This window comes from Juglans microcarpa x Juglans regia, chromosome 6S, assembly GCF_004785595.1.
Source record: "Juglans microcarpa x Juglans regia isolate MS1-56 chromosome 6S, Jm3101_v1.0, whole genome shotgun sequence".
Taxonomy (NCBI): domain Eukaryota; kingdom Viridiplantae; phylum Streptophyta; class Magnoliopsida; order Fagales; family Juglandaceae; genus Juglans; species Juglans microcarpa x Juglans regia.
In genome coordinates this window covers 13,927,038-13,946,458 of record NC_054605.1, presented here as the reverse complement: position 1 = coordinate 13,946,458, position 19,421 = coordinate 13,927,038, and the positions used below count along the sequence as shown (strand labels likewise).

Below are 19,421 nucleotides of genomic sequence, written 5' to 3'. Positions count from 1 at the left end.
AAAAATTTAATGATGGACCACACTCTTTTTAAAAGAATTGCATGGCGCTTGCATAACTTATAATTGTATGTAGCATTACTCATAATTGCATGGACACTATATAGTAAAATAAAAATGAAAAAAAAGGTGATTTATCAATTCTCCAACACAACACAACAACAAATTGTTCTGTAGCTTTCTAACTGTTGTTGTCATTGCTTTTTTCCTACCAAGCTAGCTCTAGATTATTATTTTGAAGAAAGATGTTAGATACAGTCGTGAAATATGTAAACTTTGCGCAATCTTTTCGAAAAAGAGTGGTACTATTAAAAAGTTAGTTCTTTTCATGTAGGTATCGTATTTACTCATTTTTTTAAAGGTATTGTGCAGCGCTTGCGCACTCCACGACTGTAAATATCATTTCTCTATCTTAAATATTTCTTTTTAAGTCAGCAATAGCAAAAACACAATATATCACATGATTTCATGTGATCCGTTAGATCTGCTTTATAATAAAAATAACTTTATAATCTGATAAATTACATCATGTTACATCAATTTGTCTAATTAATTTTGTGTAATCATTTTATGGTTAGAGTATTTCTCTTTATTTTTTATGAACAAACATGTGTTAACTTTTTAAATTAATTTTTTTTTAATGTGCTTATGATATGTTTAATGAACGTTTATGATATTTATAAATGCATCAAAGGAAACCTTCTCTAATTTAATTTGGAAGAAAACTTATTTTTCAAGTGAAAAAATCTATTTATCATTTATTTTCCCATCATCTGCCCGAATTCCATGGAGACAAACACGATCTTTGCCTCCCCATACCCATTATATAAATAGCAAGCTCCAGGTATGCGAAAACTCTCTGATCTTTAAACTCTTTTATTTATTTACAAACTTTCAAGATAAGTTACTAATTTTGGCATCGGAGACTCCCCGACCCCAAGACCGTCCTCTCCTAGTTGCCTCCCTCCATATCTTTTGCAAGTCCTTTTCTAAAAATCTGAGTTGTCGAAGCCTAATCTAAAGACGTGCGAAACATGACTACAAATTACAATTTATATCTCAAGCTATGGAGTAGGTAAGTGAATATCCATTCTCCATTGTTCACCAATACGATCTATCGCCAATTGTTGTAGAAGATTTATACCATGTATATTTTATTTTATTTTCAAAATATATCAAGGCATTTATATGTTTAGGGCCTTGCTCTTTAGGTGCCCTGCTAATGTCCTATATACCCTTCGAGTCGGCTCCTCTCTATTGATATCTTACCATAAATATGACTCATAATAGATGACTATATATAAGTTATAACTCTTAGAGTAATTACACCACACTATCATCTTATATTTATCTCACTATATAAGATATTTTATATTTATCACTATTAGATGATAAAGAATCATCTAATAAAAAATCATCTAATGATAATAAATGTGTCTCATTTTACATAGTGTGAAGAAAATAAAATAGTGATCTGGTATATAGAATTTTCTTAACTCTTAACATATAGATCTCAATAAATGGTGTGTATAGTGATTTATTAATTGTTGAGAAATAATATTTGTATGTGCAAATCTCAAGTATTTTTTTTTAAAAAAAGATAATTATAGAATTTACATAAAAAAATAAATTTTTAATAATAAACTCTATTTTTTTAAAATAAATATATGAGACTTGAAAATATTATGATTGTACGGAGGATCACACTTCAATTAAACGTGAGTCACGTGTGTTTTTACCTCTATTTGTCTGGTAGTGGAAGCGAGGGAAGTGGTATTTTGAAAATGAGAAATGTTTTGGATCTCGAATTCAAGACTTATAAAGTGTTCAGAATAATGTTTTTTATTTTAGTGATTAAGAAAATATTTCTTAATAATATTATAAATTTTTTTATTTTTTAAAAAATATTTATTATGGTTAAAAAAATATTTTCGGTGGCTTAGCAGAACTCTTTAAAAATCAAAGGCTCTCGTGGGGACACAAAACCCAAACAGGAGCCAGTAGCACTAATGAACAAAAAGCGTAGTTTGCAAATGTAAAGAAAAAAGATAGGTTGTATCCTCTTATTACTTATTTATTATCTTTTTTATATTCAATTTTTTTAATTTTATTTAATAATTAAAAAAGTAATTATTAGTAAACTTATATATTTTTTTAATTTTTTTAATGATTAAAAATGTTAAAAAAGTACTTAAAAAATAATAAAAAATAAAAAACTTTTAAATATATTAAATAGTAAATAAATAATAATAGAGTAGTAAAAATACTCATTTACTACCCTATGCCAAATGCTCCTTTCCACCACCTCGTTGGCTTGTGCCCTTTTTCTCCATTTTGATCTTGGAATCTGGGATAAGCCATGATTGTGCCCAAAAGAACATAGAAAAGATAAATATGATTTTTGTAGCGAACGGTATTCATGAACACCCTCCAACTTTTTATATTAAAAAAATTAATATTTACAGTTATAAAACACATTTATTGCGCATTACTTTTAAAAAAAATAATAAATATTTGACTTACATAAAAAAATTAATTTTTAATGATAGACCTTACTTTTTTTTAAAAGAATTGCATAATATTTATAAAACTTATAATTATATCTGACATTACTTTTAATTTTATAGATATTGTATAGTAAAATAAAAATGAAAAAAAAGGTGATTCATCACTTCTCCAGCACATTAACAAATTGCTCTGCAACTTTTTAACTGTTATTGTCATTACTTTTTTTCCTACCAAGCTAGCTCTAGATTATTATTTTAAAGAGTAATATTAGATACAGTCATATAATACGTAAGTTTCGTGTAATCTTTTTGAAAAATAGTGTAAACTACTTTTAAAAAGTTAATTCTTTTATGTGGATCTTGTATTTACTCATTTTTTTCAAAGGGATTGTGCGATACTTATATACTCCACGATTGCAAATATCATTTCTCTATTTTGAATATTTGTTTTTAAGTCAACAATAGCAAAAACACAACATATCACATGGTTTCATGTAATCCATCATATATGCTTGATAATAAAAGTAACTTTACAATCTAACAAACTACATCAAGTTACATCAATTTGTCTAATTATTTTTATGTAATCATTTTGTAGCTATAATATTTTTATTTATTTTTTTATGAATAGACATGTGTCAACTTTTTAAATTAATTTTTTTTAATGTGCTTATGATATGTTTAATGGACGTTTATGATATTTATAAATGCATCGAAGGAAACATTCTCTAATCTAGTTTGGAGGAAAACTTGTTTTTCAAAAGAAAAATCTATTCATCATCTATTTTTCTATCATCCTTACAACATTTCATAACATTGGATTAGATGATATGTTCACAAGTAAAATATAATAAATAATTTTTAATCATCTAATAATACATCATAGAATAATTAAAAAATAATAAAAATTAAGATGATGAGTAAGATTACTCGGCACACCACCTTGAAATGAGAGGCAGTTAAGATGGCTGCTCAAACCCCCCCACAAGTACTTAAAAGTCTCCTAACATAATAGGTGCCTATGTCTATTTTACCAATGTCAATGAAAGAACTTTACTCTATTGATTGATATGTACAAGAAAGTGTGCATGATTTTAGTTTGTATTTAATATGAGGATTTTTGTTTTACACTATTGTATTGTTTTAAGAGAAGTGATATTCATCATTTTTTTTTCTATCATCGTTCTATCATTTGACGACATCGATCATTTTCGACGATGTCGTCAAATGATTAGTATTTATTATCAATTCCTTCTTATTCAGTAATCTATTATCACATAAAGGATGGTGAGAGAATGAAGATTACGAAGCCGTTGGTAAATAAAAATAACGTTTCAATCTTTTTTGAATGCAGTATCAAATTAGCTAATTTGATCCATCTTACATCTATAAGGAGTAAAAAGTCCAATTGTACATAAAATCTCGACATCATCAAACTTGGAAACCAACTTTATATCAACATTAAACTATTTTGAGTTTGGTCTCAAGCCTTGGGATATAGAGCTCATGTCCATCCAAATTATACGAAATGTATAATATTAATATGTGTACAATTTCCGATAGCATAGTTTCTAATAGCTGTAATTAGTAGCACACCTTAATAAATTCTTAGCCAATTAATTAATTAAATAAATTTGGGCATAAAATTAGCCAGCCACCTTTGTCTTCAATGCAATCACATGCGGGTTTAAGATTCACCTGTTTTGAAAAAAATTCCAAGGTACCACCAACAACCATTCATGTGTTTGCTCAGAAACAACGTACGATTTTGTGTCCCCATTCGTCGCCCCCAAGGCCAAGGCCAAGACCCACCAACCTTTCAAATCGCCAAAGTGGAAAAAACCATTTCTTTTGTTATAGAAAGTTCATTAGGCTGCATCATTCATATATGCATGTCCATAAAGTCATGAGCTGTAAAATGAATATAATTTATGAGTTTTATTTAGTTTAATTGATCAAATAAATTCGAAATATCAAAATCCTCCAATTGTGATTAAAACAATATCTCAAAGCGTACCAATAATAATACTAGGTATAGGTTTAAGTTATACTTACTTTTGTAAAAAAATGAATCTTATTAAAAATAATATTAAACGATATATTTTTTTTATATTTTTTTATGATGGAAGTTTACTTTTTTATAAAAAAACTATGCTATATTTAAAATATGTACAAATTATTACTCCAAATAATATATTTTATATTTGTTTTTCTAAATAAGAAAATGATTTACACATAACACATTGAACAATACTTTACACAATAATAGTCACCTGAAATGTCACCTCAATTAATAGTCACCCCAAAAAATATTATATTTATCCTCAATATGATCTTCCCAACCAATTAAAAGGAATTTGGACGTAAAAATAAATTGAAATAGTTTGTAAATAGTAAAATAAAAATTAAATTATTTATTATATTTTATGTAAAAATTTAAAAAAATTATTTTAAAATTTGAAAAAATTGAATTATTTATTATATTTTATGTAAAAATTTAAAAAAATTATTTTAAAATTTGAAAAAATTAAATTATTTATTATATTTTGTATAAAAATTTTAAAAAATTATAATAATAAGATGAGATGAATTAAAATGAATTTTAAAATATTGCAATCACCAATATTACCAAACACGTTTTAAATTTATATACATCCGTCCACAAAGGATTATTCAAAATGGTACCAAATCGCAGCTAAAAGTTTCGGAGTCAAATCAAGGTAATGATTTATATATCCAACCTCGATCGCATGAATTCGTGAATGTTAGTTAGGCATGTATTCTGTCTCTCCGGCGCTAATTCTCAGCTTTTCTCTCAGCTTCCTTTGCTGTGGCTCATCACCATTATAAAAACATGGAAAACTTTGTTAAGCAGCCGGTCTGAGTTTAATATACCGCACACCTAACGTAATAAATCCGGTCTAAAACTATGTCACAGTTCGAAGGGCATATTCATTTCCTTTCTTTTTTGTTGATTCTTCTCTCTTTTATCTCTCTGAATTTAGAACCCATCTCATCCAATGCTCTCTCTTTCCCGTTGCAAAAAAGATAAAAAAGTAATATTAGATACAATTATAGAGTTTGTAAGCGTCACACACTTTTTTTTTAAAAAAAGCATCTACTATTAATAATATGAATAGGGGATCTTAATCTAGTATATAATTTGATAACCAAATATCAAGAAATTCGAAAAGAAAGAGTCGGGCTGCAGCCCAAAATAGCCCACTCAAGTTGACCGACTGTGTTTTAGTTTTTTTTTTTTTTTTTTTTTTTTTTTTTACATTTTTTTAATATATTTAAATATTTTAAAAAAATAAAAATAAAAAATATCAATATACTTAAAATTATTTTCTTAATTACTAAGTTAAAAAAAAAAATTCTATCAAGCTGTCAAATAGAACGGTATATAAATGAGGCAAAATAATTTTATTGGAAAGAAAAATGTAAAATCCAATTGGGGGAATGGTTGAGTCGACGCTCGTACAGCACAAAGAGACTTGTAGGGCTGCACGCACGTCCAAATGAAATCACATGCATGCTTTTAGTTACGAATCGGAGATGGTGCAGATGACTTTTAGCTACGATGCATCCAAATTTTAAATATGGTGTGTAATGAATGGCATTACGACCTTTAGTTAGATGGTTCCAATATATTTAATGTTCCCTGCCGTGCTTTGATTCTTTCGAGAATCGCACCAAACAAAGATTTTGTGTTTCCTTTAAAAACAGTGTGGCCGCGGCCTACGCCTGTGACTCTTTCATTCAATTAATGATGGCTAAAACGTGCACTTGGAGGCATTCAGCCCGGCCGAAATAATTGTATATTTTAAGGCATAGTATTCATCGTACCATTTTTCTTTTCTTTTTTTTCAATCACGTTTTAAGTAATTATACTCCTATCAAATTATCTAAAATATATCACATAACAGTCCAAAAAAATATGTATATATATATTATATCACATAAGATTCTGAACAAAAAAATATAAAATAAAAAATAACTTTGCTCATAGATATCAATGTCAACTAATTAAAAACTGACACGTGACTTCTCATTAAAAATAAATACTTAATTGCAACTTTCTTGAAATTAGGTATATGTTTTTCGAAAGGCATTGACACCGATCACGCGAATGGATAGCTCATTTACAATGCACAAATATCTTTGAAAATGTCACAATCTACGAATGGAATGCTTGGCCCAAGCTTGGGCAAGTTTAATAGGATTTGATTTACTTAATTGTTATCGTGTTAGGGAGTGGGCCGCAGAGTAGCTGAGCCTTAGTTGATTTGTTTTCTTTTCTTAAGTTTGCTTAGTTAGTCACGGGTCATGTTGGAGCAAGGCTGAGGCCTTTTATCCAGTGTTTGCATTTTAACATGTAAGGGTACTGTAGTTACTGAAAAGAACCATCGAGAATCATTAATAAAAATATTTTTCTATTCTGTTTTCTCACTTTTTTTTTGGAGGCTAGGTCAACGTCAATTTCTTTGTATTTTCTCTTATATTTTCTAGTCATCCAAACACCTACTAACACCTACTATCAAGTGTGTTACAAGTGCTATCTTGATCCAGGTTATCCTTGGCAGCCACTTCATCAATCTATGAAAATGAAAGAAATTCTTTCATCCTTACTTAACATCAAAGAGCTAGTCGAGCAATCACAACAACAGTATGAAGTCATTTTGCAGACATTAAAAAATATCAAGAAAAATTGTGAAGACTTCAGGAAAAACTTCAATGAAGAGTTTTCAAGTCTGGAAAACAAACTCTACGCTCTGCAATAAGAGGAAAAATACACAGCAACGATAGAAGAAAAAGTAGTCAACCCCGCTTAGCTTATTCTTTCTCATTTTTCCATAAATTCCGTTAGAAACCAAAAACCATTTCTTCATTCTCATATCTTCCTCTTAGAAATTATTTTCCCTTGTATTCCTTTCTTTCGGTTGTCCCTAGCAATCACTACTCACTAATCGTAAGAAAGCAAGGCCTAGCCATCAGATGGGAGTTTGATCCCGGTGGCATCGATGTAGCCCAAAAGGCAACGAAAGTTCCCGATCTCTTAAGGCACTAGGAGCCGATGATAACAACGCCATACAGGGACAAGCAGATCATGGATCTGTCACAGGGGTTGCCGGCGAAACAGAGTAAGCACTTCATCGTAGCTCCTCCATCACAGCCCATCTTCAACTCAGGTTTCATCGACCAAATTTTCAACCCTGACCTCACCATCTCTACCTCAGACAACACCCAGCCAGATTCCCACATCATCTCCTCCTTCAGTGATCTCAGTGTCACTCGAGACTTTCCTTCTTCCAACCTAGCCTGGCCCATTATCTCCTGTCAATAGGGTCATCAATTCCAACTCCTCCGTGAACAGACTACTCATGGTGTTCCAACTACTCCATTCAAAGCTTGGGTTTCGACATCGAAGCACAAATTCAGTTCAATGAAGATGAAGTTATTAGTGAAGAAGGCCCCAACACTATCATCCCCTTCCATGTTGAAAATCTGAGAGAAATCCCAAAGTGGTAGGCACAATAGAGGATTCCGACCTTCCATTCCCAAGCACTTCTGTTGGAATGGGTTTGCTACTTGGGCCAACTGTTATGCTTCTTACAATAATAATAGGGAACATGTGTCATTGTTGGCAAATGCGACCTTGTTGATTAAGTTGCACAAGATGCAAAAGATACAAAAGGGTTTAGCTTAACTGAATCGGGCGTTAGTACAGATATCTGGACTAGCTATAGCTATGCTGCAATGATAATGGTCCTTCAGCCTTGGATCCAAAGGAAAGAAATTGATTATGTGAAGCGCAAGCATGTTATATTAGGACTGTTAAGGCATTTTAGACAGCGTGCACTGGGGAGATTGTTAAGAGATGATGGTGAACCTGACAAAGATGTCGTTGAAAAGCTTTTTGTTGCAATTGACGCAAATGGTGATGGGCATGTTTCAACTGAAGAATTGAGTGCATTGGTTGTTGGAATTCGGTTTGAGGAGATTGACCTAGATCAGGATGATGTTGTAGAAAAAATACTCCTGTGTTTGCAAATTTTAGGAGATACAAAAATTACTCACCAACTGCTTGATTTTTTGTCTCTTAATATTTTTTTAAGCCCTTTGATAGAGGAAGGGAACAGGGGTCTAATATCAGATGTTTGTTTGATGTCGGTAATGGTGTTAACTACTTCCATGTCAAGGCTACTGGATTAATTAATCGTGCATATGTTGCATTGCACCTCCATGAAGAAATAGAATCCATCTCTTATCTGAAAGAATATTATCTATCAGCTTAACTCCACAATAGGGAATAGTTACACTTGTGAAGTTACGGTGGTTGTTACACTTCTGCATGGTCGGCAATTGTATTATTTGAATGCTTTTGAGAATGCTGCTACCACAATGGAGACAAGTGTTGTTGCGGCTGACAATATAGCACGACTAATCCTATCGGTCTTTATCTTTTTCTCTGAAATTTCCTTTGTAGCACCTTGTGGACAATGTACTTCTATAGAGGATGGTTTGTCACAGTCTACAAATGGAATGCTTGGGCCGAGCTTGGTCCAAGTCTAATAGGACCTAATTTACTTAATTGTTATGATGTTAAGGAGTGGGCTGCAGAGTAGCTGGCCTTAGTTGGTTTGTTTTCTTTTGTTAAGTTTGCTTAGTTAGTCATGAGTCATGTTGGAGCAAGGCTGAGGCCTTTTATCCAGTGTTTACATTTTAGCATATAAGGGTACTATAGCTACTAGCTACTGAAAAGAATTATCGAGAATCATTAATGAAAATATTTTCTTATTCTATTTTCTTTCTTTTTTCTTGGAGCTAGGACAACCTCGAATGTAATCAATTTCCTTGTATTTTTTCTTATATTTTCTAGTCACCCAAACATGTGTTACAAAAAGTTAGAAGCAGTGGTACCAACCTGGAACTAGCGGTCGGCATAGTTCAGTGTCCCTTTGTTTCAGCCATTGGAAGCTTATGGGAGGGGCAGAAGGACCATTTCGGCTGAACAACAGAAACTGATAGTATATGATCTACACTAATGACCGCACAATAGAAAGAAAATTAACAGCAGCATCAAAAAGAAAGAAAAAATAAAGGAATATAAGTTTAGAAATAAAAGCAAGGCATTGATGGTTACTGTAGGCCAAGAACACAGAGAACATAGCCTGTGGATTTTCACTCTGCACATTTTATACAAAATTACAAAGGGATGAGAGAAGGTACCTTGCGAGAAAAAGAAACTCTACAATTTTCATTCCATATATATTTATACCTTTTCCATTCTGCATTTTTGTTGTTTTGTTCTCATCTACACTATACCCTATGAGACAGTCCAAAAACTTTCTTCAGTATGCTAAATACAGCACACAAAAGCAAAACCATCATAATCTTTTTCGAGGCTAACATCCTAAGGTTCACCCTCAGACCATGTTTCCTCATTAGACTCACCACCAACGAACCCAAAACGAGAAGCCTAGACCCAATAGCACACACCACAGTTTTCATCGTCTCTGTTGGCCCGCACACATTGCCCACATCGCTCGACACCTCCACATAAGACCACGCGGAGCTCTCCTGGCTGCGCACTGCTTGGTTCAGTCCAAGACTGTCATTTAGCCAAGCGGAAAACCTGACCAGCAGTTTTGCTAGCCATGCAACCTCATCGTCAGAGATTGGGCGCTTCATCCAGTCACCCTTGTATTTGATTTCTGATAATGCGTGGTTTCCCTCTCTTCTGGGCTTGAATTTGTCATCACGGGAATTTGAATACCGATTCGCTTCTTGGAAAAATGACAGCGTCCTAACAGCATGCCTACCAAACAAGCAGCTCACCCGTTCTTTCAATGAATCTATGCACTTCAGGTTGTCAGCAAGGTTATCACCGGATATTGCTTGTAACTCAGCTTCTGCTCTCAGTATCAACAGCTGCAAATAAAATCATGAAAAATTCGATGAGATCTTCTAGTGTAGATAGTTAATGATTGTTGTAGTGATTACTAGGATTAAACACACATGGCAATAATAAACTGTAGAACCTGAAGTAGGTGTTGGCCACCATCTTCCCCATCACAGAACAGACGTAAATCTTTATTCCAGTTCTCATGCAGGAAAGATCCATCAGCATCACTCTCGCACAAGCCATCCTCCCAGTCCTAGTGTGTAATTATTACATTACACCAAAAATAATCATTAGGGTAAAGATATAATGATACACAATGATGAACTATTGCTCCCTCTGCAGATTCATCATGGTTCATAGAAGACATCAAACATCATCACATGATGAACTGTATGACTTTTTATTGGTTTTCAGAGGGATGAAGATTTCCATTTGAAGTAAGATCAACTTTCAGTTACAAGAATGGTGGCAGTATGAATACTTAAAACAAAAAGAATGGTGGCAGACTGGCAGTATAAATGTTTGAGAGCTCCTTTGTTTACCTGAAACGCTAACCAAAATGGCATAGCAAAGGCATTAGCATAAAGGAGGGAGAGGTGAATCTACCTGCAACTGTTCACGAATTGAAGGAACAAATCTATATAAGCTATTAAGCACTGATTTGCCTGATCCAGCTTGTTTTAAATGGAAAACAGTATCCATATTCTTTATGAGGTCAGCTAGCTCTTTAGATGATGCCAGTATGTTTATAACCTGTAAAAAAGGCAGATAATAAAGAAAATTGTAGAAGCAAATATTATCCAAAGATATAACTAAAAAAGTGTCCACCATTTAAACAGGGTTAACTACTGGTCCTCGAGTTTTTTCAAAAATGCAGAAAGTGAACCCATTGAGCTTTTCAATTTTTCAAAACAATCCTTCCATCTATTTGCCGTTAAAAATAATTAGCAAAGCTTGCAACAAGTAAGCGGAAAGCCATAGAGGGCTTAAAGATGGACACATGTATCGTTATAGCCATGCCAGTAGATATTTAACAATATTAAAAAAGAACCAATTTAGCAATTAACCCTTTGAATTATTGAAAAACCATGCAGTGATTGTTACATTAATGTAAAAGGGATTATACATTGGAGTTAGTGCAAAAATGCTTAGTTCTAATATACTTTACTGAAAAAGATTTAATATACTTTTAGAAACAAATGTATATGGACACTGAGTTGTCTTGACAAGCAGGTCTTTGGGGTAATGTTCACATCACCGGTGTGTAAAATGATCACTCATTGTATTATGTGGTGTTTGTGGATGGAGAGAAATGGTAGGTGCTTTGGAGATAAGGAGTGTTCCTAGGATGAATTGAAGAGATTATTTTTTAACACAATTTTCCAGGGCTTTGGTCATTGTTTGTAATGGGGACAGTTTTCATAATTTGCTTGTATCCATCACTAGTGCTTGGTGGTTATTGGGTGTATTCTGTGTATGCTTCATGTGTATTTGGGCTATGCCTTTTACTATCAATAAAGTTTTACTTATCAAGAACAAAGTTTGGGCAGTATCTTCCAGCATTAACATCACCAACAACACAGCAATCTTCATTAAGGACTAAAAAGCACCCCCTTCTCGTCTCTCCTCTTTGTCCCCCCACTCTCTTGCTTCTCTTGGGTTGATGCCCATCTTTTGATGAAGGAAACTACTAGTTCTGATGTTCCTTGCCCACCAACTGCCGAGCACCTAGCTAATCGGACATTAAAACATAAATTCTATATAGTGGTTCTAATTCAATCAATTTCCTGCGATTCCCCCTATGGCTTTCAACGGTTGCAATGGGCATCTCTCCAAGCAGCCCATATACCCCCCTGTTTAAAAAACCTATCGATTCCGGTGACCATTTTCTTCGACTTCAGACAAGAAAATCATTGAACTGAACCAAGTTTAAATTTCATTTCATTTCATTTCTTTCTTTTTTGTTTTTATCTTTTTTAGATACTGTATTGACTACCCACCATCTCCTTTTGCAATTTTGTTTGTTTTTAATACAATTTCATCTTCTCCCGAAACCAAATAAAATAAACCACCATTAACAATACTGACAAAACAAGCATATCGTATGGTTAAAGCCAAACTATTTAAGGCCATAAACATCATTTTCAAGTCATACCTATATGCATTTGTGTCTTTAAATGTTTTACTGAAACTGTTTGCCACCACCCAAACTCTGAAGAATGGGAACTCAGTATTGCACCTTCTTAGATAGGGAACAGGCGGTGGTAGACAGCCTAGAATTTCAGGTCATAAAAAGCATGTTCTTGTCAAGTGATTGTGAAGACATAACACTAAGATAGGAAAGAGGAAATTTTTTTACAGCAAGACGGTTTTGATAAGTCTTACAAGAACCCTCAAGACTCGAAAGTATCAGTGCACAATAAAACCATGGTCAATAAATCATTTATTAAAATAAAAGTGTCGGAATGAATACACTTTAATTATCCTTTTCTTTCCAAACAAGTAACAGAAGCAAAAGTAATTAACACTCCTTTTGCCCGAGAATTTTCAAATGCATGTTACTAGGTAATGTTCAGCACTCTGAATTTGTACAAAATTGGATTTATACAAGTTCATCTGAACTCCTTTTATTCTAAAACACCAAGGTCCAATACTAATCAAATTCAAGTATCAGATAATCCTTAATCATGGAAAGATGTTGGTTGGTCAAGGCTGGACTAAACCAATAACTACTTGGGGTTTAAAAAAACGTTAACATAGATGGAATGGGTTTCTAAGCATTCTCTTAGGAAAGAACAGGAACAGACAGAACCGGCTATAGGATTCTAGAACCGGCTGGGAACCAGCTGCTGGATTCTAGAACCGGCCAAAACCAGTGGAGAACCGGTCGGTCAGCCGTCCAAAGCGACATAAATCGACGTCGGTCGGTTTGTGTTCAAACCAATTATACTTTATAATTTTTTATTTTATTCATATATAAAACGACACCGTTTTATTATTATGTGTTAAGAAAAAAATAATAATAAAAATGATGCTATTTGGTTTGATAAAACAAATGGCATCGTTTTGGGTTAGGGCTTGGCTAAAGCCTTAACCTGAGTACCCTCCCTCCCTTTTGTCTTCATTTCTCCTCCTCTCCTCACCGTCGCGCAGTCTCTCTCTCATCTCTCAGACCTCTCACCATCAACTCTCCCCTCTGGCCTCCATTCGGAACAACAGCCAGTTGTTCCCTCCCTTCCTCCCTCCCTCCTTTCATCTTCATTTCTCCTCCTCTCCTCACTGTCACACAGTCTCTCTCTCATCTCTCAGACCTCTCGCCATCAACTCTCCCTCTGGCCTCCATTCGGTACAGCAGCCAGTTGTTCCCTCTCTCCCTCCCTCCCTCCCTCCCTTCCTCCTTTCGTCTTCATTTCTCCTCCTCTCCTCACTGTCGCGCAATCTCTCTCTCATCTCTCAGACCCCTCTCCATCAACTCTCCCTCTGGCCTCCATTCGGTACAGCAGCCCCTCCCTGCCTTATGCATCCTGTCATCAATAGCTTAGCGTTGCCAATCGATTTACCCATAACCGATAATTTGATCTATATTTTTCCTATTATTTAATGTCTAACTTATTTATGTGTATATATAAGCATTTTAAAATTTTTGGAGCAAATTGTTGGTACCTTGAACAGTAACCCGAGATCAATTTCCCATTATGAGTGAGCTATATGTCCAGTTTAGTTTACTTTTTAGAATGAAAAAAATTAGAAATTAAATTATTGCCCATTGAATATATTGTTGTGACGTTACTTTGATGTAAATTGTGAAAAGTTGAGTTTACTAGAATATATATTTTAGAGTCTTAAACTTGTCATGTTTGCCATGTTGCACTAGTTGTTGTGTAATTGTGATTTCCTGTCTTGCATGAAAAAATTTAGAAATTAGATTATTGTTCATTGAATGAAGTTGTGATGTTGTTTTGATGATATGTGTGCTCCTACGCTACAAGATTAAATAAATTTAATAGATGTGTAGAAAAAAAAAATTTTTTGATTGTAAGAAAATGTTGTCTCTTGTTGTACCAACTCAATTGAACTCAACATACATGATATTGGAAACAACTGAGAAGTTTGAGAAGGCTTTTAGGCGGATAGAGAGATAGGATTACAATTTATTCTCTTACTTTATTGATGGACGCATGGGGCCTCCTAGAGTTGAGGAGTGAGAGACAATGCAGGTGTTTGTAAGGTTTTTAGAAATCTTTTATGACGCATGCGACTACGAGATTTTCTGGATCTTTGTATGACATGACCAGTACCAGTTTTCAAAAGATTTGTCAACTCCAAAAAAATGTTGATTAGGTTGAGCCAAAGCGATAATCATTGTTTGATCTGCATGGCCACAAGCATGAGAAGGAAATATAATAAATATTGAACATTATTAGATATGATGAATTTGCTGATGTCGATTGCAGTTGTGCTTGATCCACGTACCAAGTTAGGACTTCTTAGTTTCCACTTGAAATTTATAATGAGACTCAGGCTAAAAAGTTGGTGTCAAGTGAGAGATAGTTATTAGTGGATTTGTATGAGTATAATGTGACATTTAATTCTACCACGACAAGCCGAGAACATAAGCCCCCTCTGACATCTACAATCATAGATGATGGTTATGGTGATAATGAGACACGATGGTACGATGAGTGATATCAAGCATCATCCACCTTGGAATCTCCTATTGCCAAAACAGAGGTGGATTAGTATTTATCATATTATTGAGACCTGGATCCCCTCTTTTACTTGTTGATTTGGTGGAAACTTAATGAGGCTAATCATCCTATACTTGCAAGGATTGCACAAGACTTATTGGACATGTATGTTTTCACGGTTGTATCCAAGTCACCATTTAGGAAAGTCGTGTGCATGATCCTTTTCGGAGTTCATTGGCTCTGACAACTGTTGATGCCCTTATTTGTGCTCAAAATTTGGTTGAAACATCCGTGAACACCAATTGATATTCGAGAATCCATGAATAATATGGAGAGCTTCTTGATGGAATCAAGTAATGTTTTGATATTCATTCAATATTCATTTGATTTTATAATTTAATTTTAGTATTATTCATCATAAAAATTCACAATATTTGATGTTTTACTCTTATCTATGTTTCTATGTAGAATTGAGCGCACAATCAAATGTCATAACCATTGAATATTGAAGCATCAAGTATGAAGAATCAAGTATATTTATTTACTTTATGTTTTATAATTGTAAAACTTTTATTTAGTAATACTTATATGGTGCATTGGTGCTTAAGACAATTTGGTTTGTATTTGTAATGTGTATTAGACATCTAAGGGAGTTGTTTTTACTTTTTTTTTTTTTTTAATTATCTAGTATGTACTTGCTATTTCTAATTTTTTGTTAACCAAACATTAAAAATATAGTTAAAAAATTATAATGAAACTTAAATATTAAAAATGGCTTTTAAAATGTTGCCATATAAAATTAGGACTTTAATTGGGCCCCAAAATAATCTAGACAGATTAAGAAAAGCCCAAAAATACAAGCCCAAATTGATGGCCCAACAACCGAACCGACTGGAACCGGTCCAGCTGGTTTTCTCTCCCTCTATCAGTTGGTTCAGTCAGTTTCATATTCGTATGAAACCAGCCGTTTCGGTTTTGGTTTTGGGCCGAAACTGACTGGCCAGTTCAGTTTTTCACCCCTAGATTCTCTAAAGCTAAAAGATAGCGAACCCCAACTGTTAGCCCATAACACGGTTTAGTTTCAAGAGGAAACTTGAAGTAGCCATAACTTCTAATCTGAGATGAATTATGGGACCCATCACCTATCAAAATGATGACCATCATTTTGAATACCACAAATCTTCCATAGGGAACTCATTCAGATCCCCTTTATGCCCTTAAAACCTCCTGTGTCCCACATGTTTCTTAGCCTTTTTCTGCCCACCATTATGTTCAGTTCAGTCCTTTCGAATTCTCCTCAGAAGACTATTTTCTTAGTTGGAGGGTCCTATGTGATTTTTATTCCTTTCTAGTCTCTAATTTTTTGTTTTCTTCCATGGACAAGGTTTCTAACTCTTAGAAATATCTAATGTTTAGATTCCTGCAACAATAAATTATACTAAAGATTTCATGCATTCAATTTCTCTCATCTACATTCAAACCAAAACTTTGCCTGCAAGTTAAAGTTCAAACTCATTATGAACTTTACTTACCTCTACATAACTAAAGGGTAGTAATAGAAGAGGAAGAGCTTCAGGCTCATAAATCAACACCCCCTAGACAATTTTTTTTTTTTTACCCTACCCAATTATCAACATTTCTTACTTAGAAAAACAGGTTTCGTCATTCACAAATCCATCTGGGTCAAAAATATGGTTGTCATCAAAGAAATATCCAAATAAGTAGTCATATAGGCATGGAACACGCACAAAAAAGTTTATGTTACAGCAAGATAAACTAAAGCGCTCAATTCAGCTTGAATAATACATCAATGTAGATAAGCTAAGTGATGATAAACCAAACTACATTGTTCACCCAACAAAATGCAGTTCCATTGCAAGGCATAGAACTTTAAGTCAATGTTGCTTGTCAAAACTTAAGTACTCCAATGATTATAATGAACTAAGACACCATGAGAAGAAAATTGATATGAGTGTGTATGTATATATGTTATAATGCAAGTAAATTTCATGTACACGGATAAAAGCCAAAACTTGTAATCAAGAAACGAACCTTGGATACCATCCTGACTATAATTTCAACGTCAGTGTGAAGAAACTTGTGCGCAAACCCGATGAAATGCATAACCAATGAACTGTAATACAGGTAATTAGACAATACATAACCCTGCCAAACAGGGTTATATCCATATTCACGAAGATTCTGAGAATTCTCCTTTCTATCACTCTTACTAGAACCATCAACTACTGCGTTCAGCTCTGCAAAATCATCCCAGCTGATAGACCAAGGCTCCATATAACTAATCCAAACATCAAACACCTCTGAGGCATTCTTGATTGACGTTCCCAAGGGGCAAAACAAGAACGTCCTTAGTATAAACCGGTATAGCGGCCTTTGAATCCAAGCGTTCCACGATCTGGAAGGATGAACGGGTGCAGGCACGTCCCTTGACTTCACAGCATCAAATGAACCCGAATTGGATACCCTCCGCCTCGGACTTGCACAGCATTCACCCCCACTCTCTTCCGAGAAGGTTCCGGAGCTCAAACTCAAGTACTTGACGAACAACTTCACCACGTCCCCCAAGCCTGACGACGGTGGTGGGATATCCCCCGAGACCGACCGAAATGGAAATGATACGCCAAACGACTTCAACACGTTTACAGGTAACGGCGAGAAGTCGTTGTCCACTAACCAGAAATGGATAAAAGCATTCACAACAAGCTCCGCGCGCATCGTAACCGATCCGTCATACTCGGAAGCATAGTGAAGCAACGAGCTCCGGTACGGTTGATGCACACTCAAATCGTGACTGGGCACAAACTCGCGAAGATACGCGTAGAGAAGGCGAATGTAGAGGCTGCACTCGATTCTTTGTTCATTTACGCGCTTGGAATTGGACAGTCCGGGGATCGAGGAAGTCCAATTCTCTAACCTGAATTTTCTAGCTCTTTTAATGGAAACGGAATCGACATTATCGGAATTGGATTTGCAAACCGGATAATAGGCGAACCAGAAGAGGTAGTATTCGAAGACATTAAGCTGGACTTGATGAGCGGACGGTTTTGTTGGATCCTCTTTGAGTTTGCCGGAGAACAAATGGCAGAGATCGGAGAGGGGTCGGGCGTCATTGGAGGTAGAGAGGGCGAGTCGGGCCCAGTGGGGAAGGCGTTCAACGGGGAAGACGTACTTGACGAGGGTTAGGCGATCGACGGCAGAAATGGAGCGGAGGAGAACGCCGGAGGGTGAGAGTAGGGAGAAGATTGCGTTGGAGGCGGAATCGTTGGCGTTAGTGTCGATCCAGGCGGAAGATGGAGGGGGGAAAGATTTGGAAGGATCGGGGGGAAGGCCGAAGAAGAGTTTGCAGATGAGGGTTGGAAAGGCGAGGGAGAAGAAGTGCCGGGCCTGGTCGGGTGAGTGCGAGAGCAGGAAGGACTCGATGGAGGCGCAGGTGGAGGATATTTGGGACGGCGAGGCGGCGAGTATGGCAGCGGCGAGGTCTTCGGATTTGGAATGGGAATCGACGGTGAACGAGTGGGGGAGCATCATAAGGCTCGGCTGGGGTCGACAGTAGAGTAGCGAGGACGAACTGAAGCTAGGGTTTTTATCTGAGCGAGGTAGCGAGAGAGAGAGAGAGAGGTTTTTCGAGAGAAGGTTTTAAAAGACGGTGCTTGAGGCAAATGGCGCCTTTTTATGAGGGAAGAGATGATGGGTCTGTGTATACGTGGCGACAGAATGGGAGACCTTGCAGTTTCCAAATTCCGGAATCAAATTGTTTAAATAGAATTGAGATTAGTTGATTGAAATATTATTTTTAATATTATTATTTTAAAATTTAAAAAAATTAAATTATTTATTATATTTTATATGAAATTTTGAAAAAAATTATAATAATAAATTAAAATAAATTGAGGTGAGTTTCGACTCCAAACAAGACCTGTTTTTGATTCCCAACTTTGGCTCATGAGTAAATATTTGGAAATTATTTGTACAAAATTGAAATAGATAAATTTTATGTAAATTTTTGTAAAAAAGTGTATCACATTGAAAAAAATATATATTTTTTGTATTAGTGGGATCCACATTTTTACAAATAGCTTGTATAAAAATTTATACCTAATATTACTCTTTGTGATTTTAGGATGGTTAAGTTTTGCATATATTTTTTAAAAAATTAGATAAGTTTGAATTCACATGAAAAAATTTTAAAAATCAAGTATAAATTTTATTTAAAAAAAAAATAGAAAAGAAGAGTAGTGTGTAATTACAAACACAAGATTTGATCATTCACCAGCAACCATTACGCTTACGCACCTCAGA

At 34.6% G+C, this 19,421-nt stretch overlaps 1 protein-coding gene across 1 annotated transcript; it reads right to left on the bottom strand.

Moving 5' to 3' along the window:
- Nucleotides 1-9,663: 9,663 nt before the first annotated feature.
- On the bottom strand, nt 9,664-18,767 carry LOC121237306. The gene is made up of 4 exons (XM_041133994.1): nt 17,154-18,767; nt 11,020-11,166; nt 10,550-10,666; nt 9,664-10,439 (listed from the first exon to the last, which is right to left on the bottom strand). The coding sequence occupies exons 1-4, from the start codon at nt 18,648-18,650 to the stop codon at nt 9,828-9,830; spliced, it is 2,373 nt and encodes a 790-aa protein (XP_040989928.1). The 5' UTR covers nt 18,651-18,767; the 3' UTR covers nt 9,664-9,827.
- Between the last annotated feature and the right edge of the window lie 654 nt (nt 18,768-19,421).

What these genes read in the sequence shown, in the direction of transcription:
- LOC121237306 (XM_041133994.1), bottom strand. Translation starts at nt 18,650, where the DNA reads ATGATGCTCCCCCACTCGTTCACCGTCGATTCCCATTCCAAATCCGAA. An exon ending in CAATTCGTGAACAGTTGCAG is followed by an intron (nt 10,667 to 11,019) that starts GTAGATTCACCT and finishes ATTACACACTAG; the next exon opens with GACTGGGAGGATGGCTTGTG. An exon ending in GTGGCCAACACCTACTTCAG is followed by an intron (nt 10,440 to 10,549) that starts GTTCTACAGTTT and finishes TTTTATTTGCAG; the next exon opens with CTGTTGATACTGAGAGCAGA.